Source organism: Phyllostomus hastatus, unplaced genomic scaffold, assembly GCF_019186645.2.
Source record: "Phyllostomus hastatus isolate PE091 unplaced genomic scaffold, TTU_PhHast_1.1 phas_scaffold_255, whole genome shotgun sequence".
Lineage (NCBI taxonomy): Eukaryota > Metazoa > Chordata > Mammalia > Chiroptera > Phyllostomidae > Phyllostomus > Phyllostomus hastatus.
The window spans coordinates 579,681-598,864 of NW_025334019.1; the positions used below are offsets into that span (position 1 = coordinate 579,681).

The 19,184-nt window shown below is 38.5% G+C and overlaps 1 protein-coding gene across 1 annotated transcript in view; it reads right to left on the reverse strand.

The window, feature by feature from the left end:
• Positions 1-11,754, reverse strand: part of LOC123804934 (phosphatidylinositol-binding clathrin assembly protein-like) — a 37,123-nt gene extending 25,369 nt beyond the window's left edge. The window contains exons 1-8 of the mRNA XM_045817372.1: positions 11,676-11,754; positions 10,234-10,376; positions 7,534-7,609; positions 6,630-6,732; positions 6,345-6,438; positions 6,113-6,224; positions 5,195-5,301; positions 3,572-3,613 (exon numbers count right to left, since the gene is read on the reverse strand). Of these exons, the coding sequence (XP_045673328.1) occupies positions 3,572-3,613; positions 5,195-5,301; positions 6,113-6,224; positions 6,345-6,438; positions 6,630-6,732; positions 7,534-7,609; positions 10,234-10,376; positions 11,676-11,754 (756 nt within the window). The remainder of the gene's footprint in view (positions 1-3,571; positions 3,614-5,194; positions 5,302-6,112; positions 6,225-6,344; positions 6,439-6,629; positions 6,733-7,533; positions 7,610-10,233; positions 10,377-11,675) is intronic.
• Positions 11,755-19,184: the final 7,430 nt, after the last annotated feature.

The window sequence follows — 19,184 nt, forward strand, 5'->3', positions numbered from 1 at the left end:
ACATTCCTCCAGTCACCACTAAGGCAGGTGTGCCACACCAGGGTAAGGGACCTGATTGGATAAAGAATAAAGGTCCTAATTTATGAAATGGGGAGAGCTGCAGGGATGGCCTGAAAGTCCTGAGTCTCCAGATTCCCTAGAAACCTCTGAGCCTGAAGAAGTGTTCTCCCCCACCACTTTGTTGGAGATGATGCCCCACAAGTTATACACTCCATCAGGATCTGCCCCTATTCCCCTCCTGGTCTCTAGGACTCTAACTACAGTTAAGTCACAGCAGAGCCCAGGTAGGGATATGCCTCTGAAACAGCCTCCAGCTGCCCTCCAGGATTAATAGTAAATAAAAAACAAGATCACCCTCTAGGATGATGGAAGAACTTAGCGGCAATCTTAAAGATAAAAAGGATGCAGGGATGATAATCCCCATGATCTCCATGTAATTCACCAATATGGCCCCCCAAAGTAGTCTGGCCCTGGAGAATGACAAACTACAGCACACTCAATCAAGTAGTAATTCAGTTACAGCCATGGTGCCAGCCACTACAGTTTTTTTGGTAGAGATGAGTTAACACAGTCTCAGGTATGTTATAGGTAGCTAGAAGTTTGGTAAATGTTTTACTTTCCATTGTTATCAAAAGCGTGAGTCAGAAAAAGTTGGTAGGCACATGGAATAAACAACAGTATACATTTACAGTTTTGACCTAATCCTCTGTCATAATATGGTCAGAAGACGTCTAGACCATTTAGTTAACCCCCAGAAAGTCACATGGATCCACTTGTATCCCTGACATCATGCTGACTGAATCAGATGAGCAAGAAGTGGCCAGAACAGTAGAGATCTTGGAAAGCTACACATGCTCCAGAGGATAGTTGATAAAGATTCAGTAGACTTCTACATCACTAAAATGTGTAAGGTTTCAGTGGCCAGGGGTCTATCAGGAAATCCTGCCCAAAACATAAAGTACTGCATGGAGCACCTTCCACCATTTAAAAGGAAACACAACACCTGGTAGGCCTCTTTGGGTTCTGGACACAACATGTTCTCACACCAGGGAAGACTGCTTTGGTCCATAGCTGAGGTGATCTAAAATCCTGCCATATTAGTTTGGGGCCCAGAGCAATAAAAGTCTCTGTACAGATTCTGGCTTGTCCAGCCGTATGGTACAGCTGGAATGGAGCTCAGGCAGGTCAAGAGGCCACAAGCAGGCTGCATGAACAGGTCGCCAGACCCTTGTTTCATCCTCACCTGTTGCATTTCCACCTGTACCTCACATCTACACCCACTGCCATGTGAGGGATTCCTCCTGACCTGCTTCTAGGGAAGGAAAAAACCTGAGTTCATTTGATTTCTACATCACTGCCATGAGACAGATAATACTATTACACCAATTTTGCAGTTGCAGAAATGAGGCATAGAGAATGGAATGAGTTGTTCGAGATTACACACCTGAAAGGTGGACAACATAGCCTCAAACCTAAGTTCATTATTCCAAATATTCTGCTGTTTCCACTGATCAGTTTTGTGCACTTAAAAAGCATGCTCTAGTTGTTATACTTGTACTATGAGTCACCATTTAGCACTCCAAAGGAAACAGCCTCTTCATAAGACCAACAGCTCACAGACCTATTCAGAAGACATAAATTTATGTGTATATAACAGCAATTTTCAACCAGTATACCATAAGGATTCTTAAAACATGCAATATCTGTTTAGTCAGCGGCACTGACCTCTTTTTCCTTAGATTGTCAAATAAAAAAAATGACAACAGCCAATACAACAACAGCCTTCCAGCATGAATGGATCAAAAATATACCTATTTTTTGGTCAGATAGGCAAAGATAATTTTTTTTGGTGTGCCACAGAATTTTACTCATTAGTTTATGTGTGCCATGAGATGAAAAATGTTGAAATCGCTGGTATATACATATATTATTCATGTGGAAATGAAAATACACATATAAGACTTCCAGCCAAGATGGAGGTATAGATAGATACACTGTGCCTCCTCACAAACAAAAGGACAACAACAAATTTAAAAACAAACAAAAAAACCCAACCAGAACTGCCAGAAAATCAAACTGTATAGAAGTCTGAAAACCAAGGACTTAAAGAATAAATATTTATCCAGACCAGTAGGAGGGGTGGAGATGGGCAGCTGGGAGGAGAGGACTTGCGGCAAGGTGGTGGCTGGAGGACTGGGGTGGGCAAGGCAAGTGTCTCATGGACCAGGTGAGGTGGTGGCTGGTGGACTGGGCAGTCACACATTTGTGTGTGTATAAACCAGGAGGAACAACTGGAGAACAAGACCACACAACCCAGGGTTCCAGCACAGAGAAACAAAGCCTCAAGGCCTCTGACTGAAAAAACCATGTGGGGGTTGTGGTGGTGGCAGAAATGCCCAGACTCACAGAAGAGTTCGTTGGGGAGACCCACAGGGTCCCAGAACATACACAAACCCACCCACTCCGGGAATCAGCACCAAAAGAGCCCAATTTGCTTATGGGTAGTGAGGGAAGTAACTGAAAGTGGGGAGAGAGCCCAGCCAGCAGCACTGTTCCCTTTTGGACCCCTCCCCCACATACAGTGCCACAATGTAGCCAAGTAGGTTGCCCCATCTTGGCGAATACTTAAAGCTCTGCCCCTTACTATGAAACAGGCACACTGAGACAAAAAAAAAAAATGGCCCAAATGAAAGAACAGATCAAAGCTCCAGAAAAAATACAACTAAGCGACAATGAGATAGCCAACTTATCAGATGCACAATTCAAAACACTGGTAATCGGGATACTCACAGAATTGGTTGAGTGTGGTTGCAAAATAGAGGAAACAGTAAAGGCTATGAAAAGTGAAGTAAAGGAAAATGTACAGGGAACCAATAGTGATGGGAAGTAACCTGGGACTCAAATCAACAGTTTGGACTGGAAGGAAGAAATAAACATTTGCCCAGAACAGAATGAAGAAACAAGAATTCAAAAAATATGAGGAGAAGCTTAGGAACCTCTGGGACAACTTCAAACGTTCCAACATCCAAATCATATGAGTGCCAGAGAAGAAGAGGAAGAGCAAGAAATTGAAAGGTTACTTGAAAAAATAAGAGAACTTCCCCAATCTCACAAAGGAAATAGACTTTGGGGAGTACAGAGCAGAGAGGAATAAAGGGGGAAAAATCGGACAACTATAATAGCATAACAATAAAATATATTTAGCCCTGGCTGGTATGGTTCAGTGGATTGAGTGCCAGCCTGCGAACCAAAGGGTGGCCTGTTCGATTCCCGGTCGGGGCACATGCCTGGGTGGCAGGCCAGGTCCCCAGTAGGGACTGTGTGAGAGGCAACCACATATTGATGTTTCTCTCCCTCTCTTTTTCCTTCCCTTCCTTTCTCTCTAATAATAAATAAATAAAATCTTTTAAAAAACTTTTAATAAAAATAAAGTATATTAAGAAGTTAAAAACTAAAAAAATAAATACACATAAGTATATGGCAAAGGATGGATTCTCAGATTATTAATATAATAAACACACAAATATAAAGATAGAAAGGTCATTTAAATATATAGGAGAGATACACTGACCTGAGTAATATATGGAATGTTGTTTTGGTCAATTCCAACTTCCTGAATTCACAACAGGGTGGGTGGAAGCACAGTTATAGCAGAGCATGGCAACAAAGAAAGTAACTGTGAAACCAATGTATCCACAAAAGAGAAAAAGCCCCAAAAGCAGGAATGTGTTGCTAGGCTGGTACCTATCTACTTGGGCTGGCCAAAAAGTTCATTTAGTTTTTTCTGAAATATGACTCTAGTAGCACTTAGTTGTCTTTAACTTCATTTGAAACAATTTTGTTAAGAGTGTATTGTGACAGCTGTCATACCACCTTGCATTTAAAAACAACTTATCAGATTGGTGGGTTTTTGCCCTGACCGGTATAGCTCAGTGGATTGAGTGCCAGCCTGAGAACCAAAGGGTCATTGGTTTGATTCCCTGTCTAGGGTACATGCCTGGGTTGCAAGCCAGGTCCCCGGAAGGGGGCATGTGAGCGGCAACCACACATTGATGTTTCTCTCCCTGTCTTTCTCCCTCCCTTCCCCTCTCTAAAAATAAATACATAAAATATTTTTTTAAAAAATTGGTTAATTTTTGTGTAGCCATTTTAGCATTTAAGATAAAAAATAAGCAACATTTTCAGCATATTATGTTTTACTGTTTAAGAAAGGTAAAAACATAACTGAAACACAAAAAAAGATTTGTGCAGTGTATGGAGAAGGTGCTGTGACTGACTGAACATGTCAAAGTGTTTTGTGAAGGTTCATGCTGGAGATTTCTCACTGGACGATGGATGCTCCATGGTCAGGTAGACCAGTTGAAATTGATAGCGATGAAATAGAGACATTAATTGAGAACAATCAATGCTATACCATGTGGGAGATAGCCGACATACTCAAAGTAGCCAAAGCAATAAAATTATTGGTGAAAATGAAAAAAAATGTCTCTTATTTTATGGAAAAAACTAAACAGACTTTTTGGCCAACCTAACAGATCAAGAAAAACATCAGGCTAAATAAAGTAGCCCTTGTACACTTAAGCACAACCTTATACTTGTCCTAGGGATAAAACTATAAAGCAAAAGTCTTGTCAGATATTAAGTCTTTGCTGTCTGGATATCATACAAATGTGTTCTAATTTTTAATGAGTCAGAGTTAGTTATTATTCATATTGTTCTCCCATAGGTAACATGTCTTTCTTCCCCCTGTTTTCAGAAGTTCTACTATTGGTTGCGTAGGTGTGGTTCTCTTTGTATTTATCCTGCTTGGGTTCTTCTAAGTATCAGGGTAGATGTGGGGCTCACGTTATGTGTTTCTTTCTCTCATTGACCACAGACCTGTTCTACCTGAAAAGATACCATATATATTTTGTCCCAGTCTTAGAGTTGTTTCTGCTGAGAGGGTGAGCTTATCATTAGTTATCATCATGGCTGCAAACAGAATCCTTGTCAAATTGCTTTTGTGCATAAGTGCATTGAAAAGTGCATTTGAGGTACTTAATTTTAGTTTTTAGTTTTACTGTTTACAAAATAATTTAAACTACTACCAATTTCTGTGTGTTTCCATGGTGGTAGTGGTAGGGGGGATAGTTATACTGGATATTAAACTACTACACAAAACAGAAAAGCCTGGGATAGCAATAGAGTTGTATACCTCTGCAACTTTCAGAAACTGTGCCAGTTTGGTTGTTCTGTCAAGGAATTTTATGTAAATATCCAAACTTGCCTCACATTGGCTCTTTCTCATGTCAAAAAACTTGCCTAAAAAGAAAAAAAATATTATCATGTAGAAGCCAATAACTTAGCAATTTTCAAGTTTCACTCCATTTTGATGATTCTATTTTAAGCTGCTTCTGGAGGTTATTTTAACTTGTTCCAAATAATTATAGTTTTAATCCAGCTATTTTGTTTTAAAAAGCAACAATACTACCCAATTTATATATTTAACAGATTTTTATGGAGTAACTACTGTATGCCAAACACTAGTGCTAGAAATACATCTAAAATTTAATGGCATACAGAGATTGTTTGGATAGTTTAGTATCAATTTCTGTAACTTCTAGTCTGTAATCTTTTTGAAAACTCTGAAGCTCTCTACGGGAAGGGGCTGTGTTTCCTACTCTTTTATAACTCTACAAATGTACAGGTACATATTCTTCAGTATACAAAAAAAACTCAAGTTCTCATCAATGAAGTCTGGAGAACTGTAACTATGAAATGAATCATTCATGAGGGCAAAACAATGACTGATAATTCCTGAAAGGCCTATGAAATATATGCTTCTATATAATCAATAACAATTACTTATGTTATAGGCTATATTTTCTTAGAAAAAATTGAACTGTATTTTGACCTTGGTGGAGTGGGCCTTAATGACTAATGTATAAATATGGCAATCTATATTGATTCCCTGGTAAATTTCCCAGAAATATGTTAGCACTTATGACCTTGCAAATATCTCCTATTTTTAACCTGAAACAAATATGAATCTAAATATAGACATAAAAGATTTTTACAAATAAATTGTTTTTACCAGTTTTTTAAAGTATGTAATGTTTATTCTTTAGCCTACCTAGCAGATTAATGATTCCCTCATTGTAAGCTGCAAAGAGGCAAACAGAATCCTTAAAGAGGAGCATGAAAGCAGCATGTATTATACCATTAGTCAGTTCATCAGGATTTGCCTGAAAGTTAAGTAAAAGAGCAGTTAGTTACCAGTACAGTTTCACAAAATTTCTTCCCCCACCTATAGTTAAATAATGCCATTTACCAAAGTTTTAAAAAAGGATTTATAGAGCTCTTACCTTAAAATTAAGAAGAGCATCAAATTGAATTTGAATTATTTGAAGTGTGTTGAGCAGCTCTTTAGTATTCATAGTTCTCATCATACCATCCATCCTGTAAAAGATCAAAGAAATTTATAACATCAATAATTAAGAGTTTGAGAAGCACTGTGAAATCAGCCTATTGAAATACAGCTGTGAAAGAAAATTTTTTTAAAGAAATCATCTACGTTTTTGACAAACTACATATTATTGCACATATGTATTTCAGTATTTCTGGATAACACATGAATAATATTTACTGACCCTCTCTTGGTTTTGGTGATGTCAGATGCAATCAGTCTATATGCGAGTGACTTTTCATTCAAGTACCTGCTATACTGTCTGATGAAAGTTGACATAGTAGGGCCTAAAAATAAAATATTTTAATTATTTTTAATAAACCAATATTAACCATTTGCAACATATGTCAATAAATGCAAAGACTTTTCACTCCACATTTACCCATATACCTCAACAATATCTTTGAAGCACAAAAGCTAGAATGGCCTTCATTAATCATCTAGTCCTACATTCCTCAAACTTTCTATTAAGTATTATTTTTTACTTCCTAAAAGCCTTGATATCACCTCATGATGTGGTGTTGATGATGACATTTCTGAACAGAGAAAATAATTAAACTTAATCAATTTCTTTCACATTTCTATAAAAACTATTGTAAATTCTTAGCATTTCCCTAAAGCTTCCCATCTCATTGTAGTCATCCCTCCCTCACTCTCCCCCTGTGCAGCAAATGACCTTGACTCCTACTTCATAAGGAAAATGGAGAAAAAAAGGCCATGATGGAAACTCAACTTCCAAACATACCTTGATTCATTTACTAAATTTATTTATTCATTCAACAATTGTTGAGTGCCTACCAAGGCAGGCAGCGTTCTAGATGCTGGAAGTTCAGCAGTAAACAAAAATAGATAAAAATCCCTGCTCTCATGAAGCTGATAGACAAGCAAAAGAAAAGAAACACACAGAGATGGTTAGTCAATGAGAAGTGGAAAGAATAAAACTGAGGCAGAGAAATTATCTACCATCATAAAAGGTACAACACACCACACCTTTTATAATTTGAAACCATTTTTAAAAACCAGGCATGATTTTCAGAGCTTTTCCCTCCTTGCCACATAGGAATATTTCCATCAAAGAATCATCTTACCTTCTGTGACACTGTTATCCAGGAAGTTTTGTAAAGTGAACAAAGAGTCTCTAGATGCAAGATGTTTGATAAAACGCTGTCAAACAAATGTGCCAAATACAAGAATTAGTTTCTTCCCACAAGTAAGAGGTCACTAATGATTTTGTCATTGTGAAAGAATCCTTAACATAATTCTATCATACAGGTACTTCACAAGCATTGATTAAGGTGAGTGTGGTCATATCCTGGGCTACACAGCATGAGGACATGCAGCGTTGTCTCCTGTTTATATACCTCCCAAGTAAGTAAGGGGTTAAACATTAAAGTTCGTGTGTATACACACCCTTTTCTCCCAAGACTTCTATCTAGCCATTCCTCCTTTTTGATTTTGAGAACATTTAAGTAATTACAGAATTATTCTAATTCATAGTACATTGCTTGATAATTTCATTTACAGAAAAAAATTTCAAAATATATACAACTGTGTACTCCACTCCCCTACCCAGAAATGACAACTGCTAACTTTTTGACAAATCTGTTTCAAGTCTGTTTTAAAATAAGAGGGTTAAAGTATTAGAGATAAGGATAAAGTTAGAGATAAAGTTAGAGATAAAATGCCCTTAGCCCCATCCCTAAGTTCCATTTCTTTAGCCCCATCCCTAAGTTCCATTTCTTTAGCCCCATCCCTAAGTTCCATTTCTTTCTCCTATCTGGAATAGACCTGTATTGTAATTGTAATATGCTATCTTTAGTCTATTTTCTTTATAGCTTCATATATATTTGTTCTATGGAAAAATATTAAATTCATTTTTAAATTTCATATAAATGATACCATACTCTATCATTTTACAATTTGTTGCCTCTGTTAGCATTGTTTTTTTTAGTACTAGCCTTGTTGGTATACATCCCATTTAATACAATGTAGTATTTCATTGTACAAACATACCTCATTTTAGTTATCTGTTCCCTACTTATTAAAATTTAGGCGATTTCTACTTTCTAAATATTATAAATATGCTATGAGTACTGGATTTGCTGGGTTACTAGGCTGGGCATTTTCAGTTTTATTAAACATCTCTCAATGCTCTCCTTTGGCAGTGATAAACTGCTGCAACTAATATTTGCATGTCATCCAACAGTAAATCAGTTACCATTTCCTCAAGATCTTTGTAACTCTTGACACTGCATTTTAAATTTTGCTCATTTGAGCATGTACTCTGACAGCTATCAGTCATTCTGGTTTCCCTTTCCATGAATTGTCTGTTCACTTTTTTGTTCATTATTCTATTATACTGCTGTTTTGTTTCTTCTTTTTTTAACCCTCACCAGAGGATACGTTTTTTTAAAATGAGTTTTTAGAGAGAGGAAGGGAAAAGGAGAGAGACAGGTCAGAGTGATTGGCTGCCTACCATATGCACCCTAACCGGGGATCGAACCTGCAACCTTTTGGTGTATGGAACAATGCTCCAACCACTGGAACAACCCAGCCAGGGCTGCCCTTTTCTTACTGATAATATATTCTAAATATTAATCTTTTGTCTCTAATATATAAAATCTTATTCCAACTTTATAGTATCTTCCCTACTAAAATGTCATAAGCATATTCTCCTACATTTTCTTCAATTTTAAAATTTAGGTTTTGCACTTATAGATATTTCATTCATGTGGAATTTATTTTTGTATATGAAGTACAATAAAGATCTCATTCTATTTTTTCCAAAGGGATGTTACTTGTACCCTATGGTACAAGTAAAAGGCTTTATTTTAAAAGGCTTTATTTTAAATTTTAAAAAAAAGATGTCTCAATGAAATGTACTTAATAAAAACTTTTTCTTTAAAAAGGTAAAAAAATAAATAAATTCCATACTTACCCCAAGTTTTTAGTGCCACCAAGCTCCCACATAAGTACAATTCTACTTCTGATCTCTCTACTGTGTTGCATTTATACAAAAGTTCTATCTTTACCAATACTATGCTATGTAGTTATTACTGCTTTATAAGTTTCAAAATCCAGTAAATTTCCAAATCCTAATTTTTTAAAAGATGTTATTTATTTAGTTTTAGACAGAGTAAGGGATGGAGAAAGACAGGGAGAGAAACACCAATGTGTGGTTGCCTCTCTCACATACCCTACTGGGGACCTGGCCTGCAACCCAGGCATGTGCCCTGATTGAGAATCAAACCGGTGACCCTTTGGTTCATAGGTCAGCACTCAATCCACTGATCCACACGAGCCAGGGCTCAAATCCTAATTTTTAATGCAAAGTTTAATGAGATAAAATATTAATTTGAAGTAGAAAACAGTAACTAATTTAATGTTATAGAACATTTCAGCTGTTCAATAAAATATAAAAAGTGTATGTGGGAAGAGGTGGACAGGTGATAATGTAATGCACTCAAGTATCTAGTTTCTTGTGGTAAAATAAAGCAGCTATATAGCAACACATTTTGGGGGGCTTTCCCTTTTGGTCTAAATCATTTAAAGGATTGAGTGAAATATCCAACCTATTGTCCACTTTATTATCCATTGGCTAAAATAGTATACCTTAAATACTGCTTACAAAGATATATTCATATGCAAAATGAAAAATCATTTAATACCTACCACTCCTCACTTGTCTTATTTGTCACAACTGAAAATAAAATGTGGTAAGCCTTTGTCAAACCAAGAACATTTTTGCAGTTGTAAAAGACAACCATTTCTATACCCACCATGCTCACCTCATTTCCATGCACCATAAGGTGATGCACAGTAACCAGGGCTTTGAACACCACCACCCAGCTGCTGCTCCTTGTTTTCTCAGAAAGAACATCAGCCAGGTGTTCAACACTCTTATTTGTTTCATTTATGTACTGTATTAGATCTAAATTAAAGAAAATTACAAGTATTAAAATGTAGACTGATAAATAATTTTCAAAATTATAATTGGTAACTTTAAAGACAGATGCAATAAAATCTCAGAGTAATGACAAAGGGAATAATCTAAACATTTTCTTCATTACAACCATTACAATTTATAATGACATGTTACACAATATTTAATGCCTAAGCACCCTATAGTTCTGTATACTTGATGAGGGTAGGGACTGTGCTCATTTTGGTCACCACTGTTCCCCCAAGATGCAGCACAGTAGTTGGTACATAACAGGTTATGGTAAATACTTGTTAAATGAATAGGACTCTAGAAGGTAACATAGCCAAGGGCATACAAGTAGTTAAGTGGAAGTAGCAAAGATTTTAAATTATTGTAATACATGCACATTGTCATAATGATAAGAAGCTAAAATTTCAGAAGGCAAATGTATATTAAGTCAACGGAGTTTTAAAGTAAAATGCCAAGATGTGATGAAAAGACTGAGTCAGCTATGAAAGTTTCAATAGCAGTAGGATTTAGGTATATTGCCAACAGCACATACTATTTAAATAAGTCCTTGTTTACAGTGAACCTAAACAATGGGGAGTGGGGAGATCCTGGAGGCTATTCTGTCTTTGAGCAAAAGGCAACTTTAAGAATCAAAATACTTCTCCCTGGAGCCATACACAGAAAAAAAAATATTGCAAGGAACACTTTAAAGCAGGGGTGTTCAACCTGTAGCCTATGGACTGCATGTGGCTCAGGATGGCTGTGAATGTGGCACAACACAAAATTGTAAATTTATTTAAAACATTATGAGATTCTTTTGTGATTCTGTGTCACAATGTATTTAACGTATGGCCCAAGATAATGCTTCTTCTTCTACTACGGCCCAGAGACGCCAAAAAGTTGCATATTCATGAACCTTAGATTAAGGACTACCTATGGGAAGATCTACTTGATAGACTTTCCTTCATTTTAGAAGACTCTCTAATGTCATGACTTATAAAGAAGCCTGGGGTGGACTGTGTTAATGGAAACCTTTCTCAGAAACCTGGGGTGTTATTCGATCACCTCTTGTGTACTAAGTTATTTGAAAATTATAGTTTGGAGTTAAAAAGCCCAGCAGTTCTCTTCTAGGTGCAATAAAAATTTACTAGAAGTGAGAACCCAATATCACCAGTCTAGTAGCTATGCAGAATATGGAGAGGAAGGCTGAGGAGGGGGAGGGGAGTGAGGTCCTGCCATTAGAGGTACTTAGAGCAAGCTAGCCATCTGTGAGCCGCCTGCACTAGACCTCCTACTTACCAGTTAGGTGTTTCGGTTCAGGTTCCATGAACTCATCCGTGGTGGCCCCGAGGGCAGCCTTGGACACAGATGACCCCATCTGAGCTTCGCGGTGGTAGACTGCTAGCCACGAGGGTGATGGCTCAAGAGTCTGGCCCCGCCCCTTCCGGACCCAATGACTAAGTAACGGAACAGCATCCCTAGTGATTGATGAGGCACCTGAGGTGGCTGAAGAAAGGACTGGCCGGGCATGTAGTTTTCACCAAATGACTTTTTTGTGGAGGTTGATGCAGACCTGCAACAGCGTGAGGTGGTATTTTAAGTCTGAGGTGCTGCGGTACTGCAAGAAAGTTGGGAAAATGGCCGCGGGTCCCAGAAAAAGTTCTGAAGACAGGATCAGGCTTAGGGCGGGGCATATCCAGAGCAGGGAAGGTAGACTCTAGGCATAGTAGACACTCTAAACAAACAATAATTGAATGAGTAGTATGCGGGAGGAGGACATTTTGGCGGCTCTAGATGAAAGTTCTGGATATCTTCAGGTCTTGTGAAGTTAAGCTGTTGTAAGATGGTACTTTGGGAATCCTTACTGGGGCATTTTTAGGGAAGCTTCCATCATACATTATGTGGGCAGTATCTTTCCTGAAGTGATGTGCTGAGATACAGAAGTCCATACATTTGTTTAATAGTATTGTTATTATCTTTTTAATGTCTCTGGAATCTGTAGTGATGTTAACGTCTGTTCCTGATATTGGTAATGTAAGGGTCCTATCTCTTTTTTTTTTTCCTGATAGGTCTGGGTAGACAGTTATCAATTTGATTTTTCTCAAAGAACCTTTAGATTTCATTGATTTTTTTCTATAGTCTAATATTCCATTGATTTCTGCTCTTTATTGTTCCTTGCCTTCTATTTGCTTTCACTTTCTTTTGCTTTTTATTTTCAGGATTCTTTTATTTATTTTTTTATTGTTGTTCAAGTACAGTTGTCTCCATTTTCACCCTACCCATCCCCACCACCCACCCTGGAACCTACCCCTTTGGCTTTGTCCATGTGTCCTTTATACTTGTTCCTTGATGGCCCTTCCTGTATTTTCCCCCATTACCCAGCTCTTCCCTCACCTCTGGTTACTGTCAGTTTGTTCTTAATTTCAGTGTCTCTGGCTGTATTCTGCTTGCTTGTTTGTTTTGTTGAGTAGGTTCCACTTATAGGTGAGATCATACGGTATTTGTCTTTCACCACCTGGCTTATTTCACTTAGCATAATGTTCTCCGGTTCCATCCATGCTGTTGCTAAGGTAGGAGATACTTCTTTCTTTCTGCTATGTAGAATTCCATCGTGTAAATGTACCATGGGTTCTTGATCCACTTGTTCCCATACGGCTGGCTCCTTTTTCATTTTGATGATGTTTTCTTTAGCTGGGCAGAAGCTTTTTATTTTGATGAAGTCCCATTTGTTTATACTATCCTTTATATTCCTTGCTCTAGGAGACATATCAGTGGAAATATTGCTGCATGGAATATCTGAAATTTTCCTGCCTATGATGTCCTCTAGGACTTTTATGGTGTTGCAACTTATATTTAAGCCTTTTTTCCACCTTGAGTTTATTTTTCTATTTCGTTTAAGTTGGTGGTCGAGTTTCATTTTTTTGCATGTAGCTGTGCAGATCCCCCAACACCATTTGTTGAAGAGGCTCTTTTTACTCCATTTTATGCTCCTGTCCCCTTTGTTAAATATTAATTGACCACAGAGATGTGGGCTTATTTCTGGGCTCTCTATTCTGTTCCATTGACTTATGTGTCTGTTCTTATGCCAGTACCAGACTGTTTTGATTACTGTGGCCTTGTCATATAGTCTGATATCAGGTATTACTTTTCCCCTTTTAAATTTTGTATTGTTGTTCAATTATAGTTGTCCACATTTTTCCCCATTACCCTCCCCTGCCCTACACATCATCTTCATCCTCATCATCTTTGTCCATGGATGGGAGGATCTTTGTCCAAGAGTTTATACATGTTCCAATATTAGATATTGTGATCCCTCCTACTTTGTTCTTCTTTCTCAAAATTTCTGAGGCTATTTGGGGTTGTTTATGGTTCCAGATAAATATTTGAAATATTTGTTCTATATCTGTGTAATATGTCATTGGTATTTTAATAGGGATTGCATTGAATATACAGATTGCTTTGGGTAGTTTGGATGTTTTAATGTTAATTCTTCCAATGTATAAACATGATATATGCCTCCATTTATTTTTTACTTCATTATTTTTTTTCTTCAGTGTTCAGTAGTTCTCTGAGTATTGGTCTTTTACCTCCTTGATTAGGTTTATTCCTAGGTACTTTATTTTTCTTTTTATTATAATAAATGTGTTATTTTTCCTAATTTTTATTTCTGATATTTCATTGTTGGTATACAAGAATAACTTCTATTTCTGAATATTGGCTTTGTATCCTGCTGTTTGGCCAGATTCCCTTATTAGGTCGAGCAGTTTTTTTAGTGAAGTCTATAAGGTTTTCTGTATACATTCTCATGTCATCTGCAAACACTGACAGTTTTACTCCCTCCTTTCTAATTTGGATGCCTTTTATTTCTTTTTTCTTGTCTGATTGCTGTGACTAGGACTTGCATTAGTATGTTGAATAGAAGAAGTGAAAGCAGACACCCTTGTCTTATTCTTGATTTTAGTGGGAAAGCTTTTAGTTTTTTGCCCATTGAGTATGATGTTGGCAGTAGGTTTCTCATATATGGCCTTTATTATGTTGATTCATGCTCCCTCTACACCCACTTTGCTGAGTGTTTTTTTTTTACCATAAATTGATGCTGTACTTTATCAAATGCTTTTTCAGCATTTATTGATATGATGTGATTTTTATCTTTCCTTTAGTTTATGTGATGTTTTACATTTACTGATTTGCTAATATTGTACCATCCTTGCATCCCTGGGATGAATCCCACTTGGTTATAGTGCATGATCTTTTAATTGTATTGCTGGATGTGGTTTGCCAATATTTTGTTGAGGCTTTTGGTGTCTATGTTCATCAGCAATATTGGCCTGTAGTTTTTTCTTTGTTGTGTCTTCATCTGGTTTTGGGATTAGAATGAAAAGAGTTTGGGAGTCTTCCTTCTTCTTGGACATTTTGGAATCACTTGAGAAGTACAGAGGTTAGCTCTTCCTTAAATGTCTTGTAAAATTCTCCTGTGAAACCGACTGGTCTGGGGCTTTTGTGTGCTGGGAATTTTTTCATTACTGCTTCAATTTCACTAGCTGTTATGAGTCTGTTCAGGCTTTCTGCTTCTTCTTTGTTCAGTTTTGGAAGATTATATGGTTCTAGAAAAAACTCCTATGTTGGGTGCATAAATATTTACAAGGGCTGTATCCTCTTGTTGGATTGATCCCTTTATCCTTATGTAGTGTCCTTTGTCTCATTATAGCCTTTGCTTTAAAGTCTATTTTGTCTTATATAAGTATTGCTACTCAGGCCGTTATTTCATTTCCATTTGCATTAAATATCTTTCATCCCTTTACTTTTAGCCTGTGTGTGTCTTTCCTTCTGAGATGAGTCTCTTGTACACAGCATATATATGGGTCTTGTTTTCTTATCCATTTATCTGCCCTTTGGCTCTTGATTGGAGCATTTAAGCCATTTACATTTGAAGTTATTATTGATAGGTACGTATTTACTGCCATTTTATTCTTTATAACAGTCATTCTCTTTTTCTTTGTTTCTTCTCGTTAAAGAAGACTGTTTAACATTTATTGTAATACTGGTTTGGTGATAGTGTACTACTTTAGCTTTTTCTTGTCTGGGAAACTATTTCTCCTTCAATTTTATTTTAGTTTATTTTTTCTGGTTGAAGCTAGGATGACAACTTTGTATGTTTTTCTTTCTTTTCTTGATATTACATAATTTTTTATTTTTCTATTACAGTTGACATACAATATTTATGTCAGGTGTACAACCCAGTGATTACACATTATATAACTTACTGAGTTATCACTCTGGTAAATCTAGTACCCACCTGACACCATACATAATTATTACAATATTATTGACTGTATTCCCTAGGTTATACTTCACATCCCTGTGACTACTTTGTAATTACACATTTGTACTTTTTTTATTTTTCAAGTACAGTTGTCTCCATTTCACCGTCACCACTTTACCCCACCCCACAGACCCCTACCTGCCACCCTCAATTCTACCCCGCTTTGACTTTGTCTATGGGTCTTTTACAGATGTTACTTGATGACCCTTCCCCTTCTTTCCTCCATTATGCCCCTCCCTTCTCCCCTCTGATTACTGTCAGTTTGTTTTTTATTTCCATGTCTCTGATTATATTTTGCTCACTTGTTTTGTTGATTAGGTTCCAGTTAGAGGTGAGATCACATGGTATTTGTCTTTTACCACCAGGTGTATTTAACTTAGCATAATGCTCTCCAGTACCACCCATGCTGTCGCAAAGGGTAGGAGTTCTGTCTTTCTTTTGGCTGTGTAGTATTCCATTGTGTAAATGTACCATAGTTTTTTTTATCCACTCACGTACTGATGGGCACTTAGCTTCCAGCACTTGGCTATTGTAAAAAATGCTGCTATGAACATTGGGGTACATAGGCTCCTTCAATTTTAATGATAGCCTAGCTGGGTATTGTAGTCTTGGTTGTTGATCCTTGCTTTTCATCATTTTGAAGATTTTGTACTACTCCCTTCTAGACTGAAATATTTCTGTTAACAGCTGACAGTCTTATGGGAGCTCCCATGTAGGTAACTGTCTTTCTCTTCCTGCTTTTATGATTCTTTAACTTTTGGCATTTGAATTATGATGTGTCTTGTTGTGGGCCTGTTAGGGAGTTCATCTTGTTAGGGACTCTTTACTTTCTGGTCTTGTATACCTTTTTCCTTCACCAGGTTAGGGAAGTTTTCAATCATTATTTCTTCAAATAGGTTCTCAATCCCTTAATTTCTCCTTTCTTCTTCTGGTACCCCTATAATGCAGATGTTGTGACACATCATGTTGTCCCAAATGCCATTTCAACTATCCTCTTTTTTAAAAGAAATATTTTTTTGTTTTTTTTTCTGATCTGATTGTGTGTTTTCTATGTTCTCTTCCAAATCACTGAGTCAATCTGTGCTTCATCAAACCTATCATTAATTCCTTCTAGTGTACTCTTCATTACAGATATTGTGTTCTTCATTTCTATTTTTTATGGTTTCTATGTCCTTTTTCATGCTTACTATCTCTTTATGTTCTTGCTGAGATCATCCATTCTTCCCCTCAGTTACTTGAACATTCTTGTAACCAGTCTTTTGAACTCTGTATCTGGTAGATTGCTTTTCTACATTTCATCTAGGTCTTTCCCTGGGCATTTCTCCTGTTCTTTCATTTGGAGCATGTTTCTTTGTCTCCCCATTTTTTTTTCTGTCTCTCTGTGTTTGTTCTGTGTATGAGTTAGATATGCTATGTCTCCCAATCTCATTATGATGGCCTTATGTGGTTGGCATACTGTTGGGCTCAATAGTGCAGCCTTCCTGATCACCCAAGCAAGGTGCTCCAGGAATATTCTTCATATGGATTATGTGAACTCTCCTACTATAGTTAAGTCTTGATTGCTATTGGTCCTACTGTGCTCAGGGTGGCTGAATGTGAGGATTGACCCCCAACCATAGTGTAAGGGCTGCTGTACAGATGCTACCACATGAAGCGGAATTTGCCCTAGCAGATTCTGGCACTTGCTGTGATCTACCTTTGGATGTGCTGTTTTTGGAGCTATTTGGGTCCTGCTCTGATGTTCTCTGATGCCTGCCACCTGGTGTGCTGGTTCTGGGGTGTCTTGGGATGGACTCTGGTGCAACCAATATTAGACATTGCCTGTGACTGCCCCTGGGCTACCCTTTTGGAGCTAAAAAGCTAGCCACAGATTGTGGCTGCCTCTGCTGGTCCTGAGTGTATATGGGAAGGCCCAAGCTGAGCACCAAGGCTGGCTTCCACCATCACTGAGCATGGGGGCAAGTCATCAAAAGGCACCCCAAGATACACCTCCACCTGTGTCCACCTGCCAGCTGCCTGTTAGGCTCAGTCACTGAAAGAGCCTCTGGTTGGTACCCGAGTTGCATGAGGTAGGTTCTCATGTGTCACCAGGTAGGGGGCAAGTGATGTTCACCAGACTGATACAGATTTAAACTTGATGCCAGTGCTAGGTCTGAGGTCACTTAGAAAATGTCCCAGGATACACCGAGGCCAGCTGCCACCTCCAGGTGCCCACAGACGTTTTTGGTGTGGAAGGGTCTCAGGGATTCAGCAGCAGGAGACCAGCAGAGTTCAGGCCCAAACAGACCAAGATTTGGCCATATGAAGGCAGGGCTCTGCAGAGGCACAGTGGCACCAGTCAAGCAAGTGAGGGAAAGATAGCACCTGCTCTAGAGCCACACCAGTCTCTCCTGGATTGTGCCTAGGCCTCTTCAAGAGCCTGAGCTCAGCAGGTCTGGGCCCCCAGCAATTAGGAAGGTGTGGCTAGTGGATCTCCATTGGAGGGGTGGTGCAGGTCAGGCTTTCATGAAGGGGGGAACTGCCCCTACCCTAGAGCCATAAAAATCAGTCTCTCCTGGATTCTGCCCAGACATCCTTGAATGCCTTAGCTTGGCAGATGGGGACAGGGGGCAGGAGAGTGGGGCTAGTAGATCTTCTATGGGAGGTGGTGCACGTTAGGCTTTTGGAAAGGAAGAGAATGGCCCCTGCCCCAGTGCCACAACACCAAGTCTTTGACATTTCCTGTGTCCTCCTGGACCTCTACACCATGGGCTCAGGCAACTGGCTCTTCTGAAGGAAATGTGCTCTGCAGGATGTTGCGAGAGTCAGAAGTATGGGGCTAGTGCATTTCCTCAGGCTGATGCCATGTAGAGGGGGCTTCTTGATACAAGAAAGATAGCATCTTTGGTTTGGGAGAGGGACTTAGCAGTGACCCTATCAGCTGTCCCTTCAGCTCTCTCCCCAGAGCCACACAGCCCAATCTCTCCTCGCACGACTCTCGTCCACTCTACTCTCCTTCTGCCAGAGCCTAGGGTAAATGGCTGTAAATGAGATTTTGTGCACTGGTCCTTTAAGAGGGCACCTGGGTTTCTAACAGAATCCCATCTCTTCCTGGCAGACTGAATCCCTGCTGATTTTCACAGCCACATATTATGTGGGCTCCTTTTCCTGGCTCTGGTGCTCCAGGCTGAAGAGCCCCACATGGGGTTAAGACCCCATGCTCCTCAGGGGGGACCTTGGCAGCTGGGATATCCCTCCTGAATCTCAGCCACTGCCCATGTCTCTGCCCTTCCTGCCAGTCTCAATATGGCTTCTGTAAATCTTTGGTTATAAGACTTCTGTTCCACTAGTCTTCAGTTGGTTATTCAGGTTGACTGTTTTATATTTTAGTTTTAATTCCAGTTTGGTCCTGGAAGGAGGTTAAGTGTAACTTCCTCCTACTCTGCTGACATCTCGGATTGAGTCTATTTTTTTCTTTGGAAAAAAGTTTATATCAATGCTTCTAA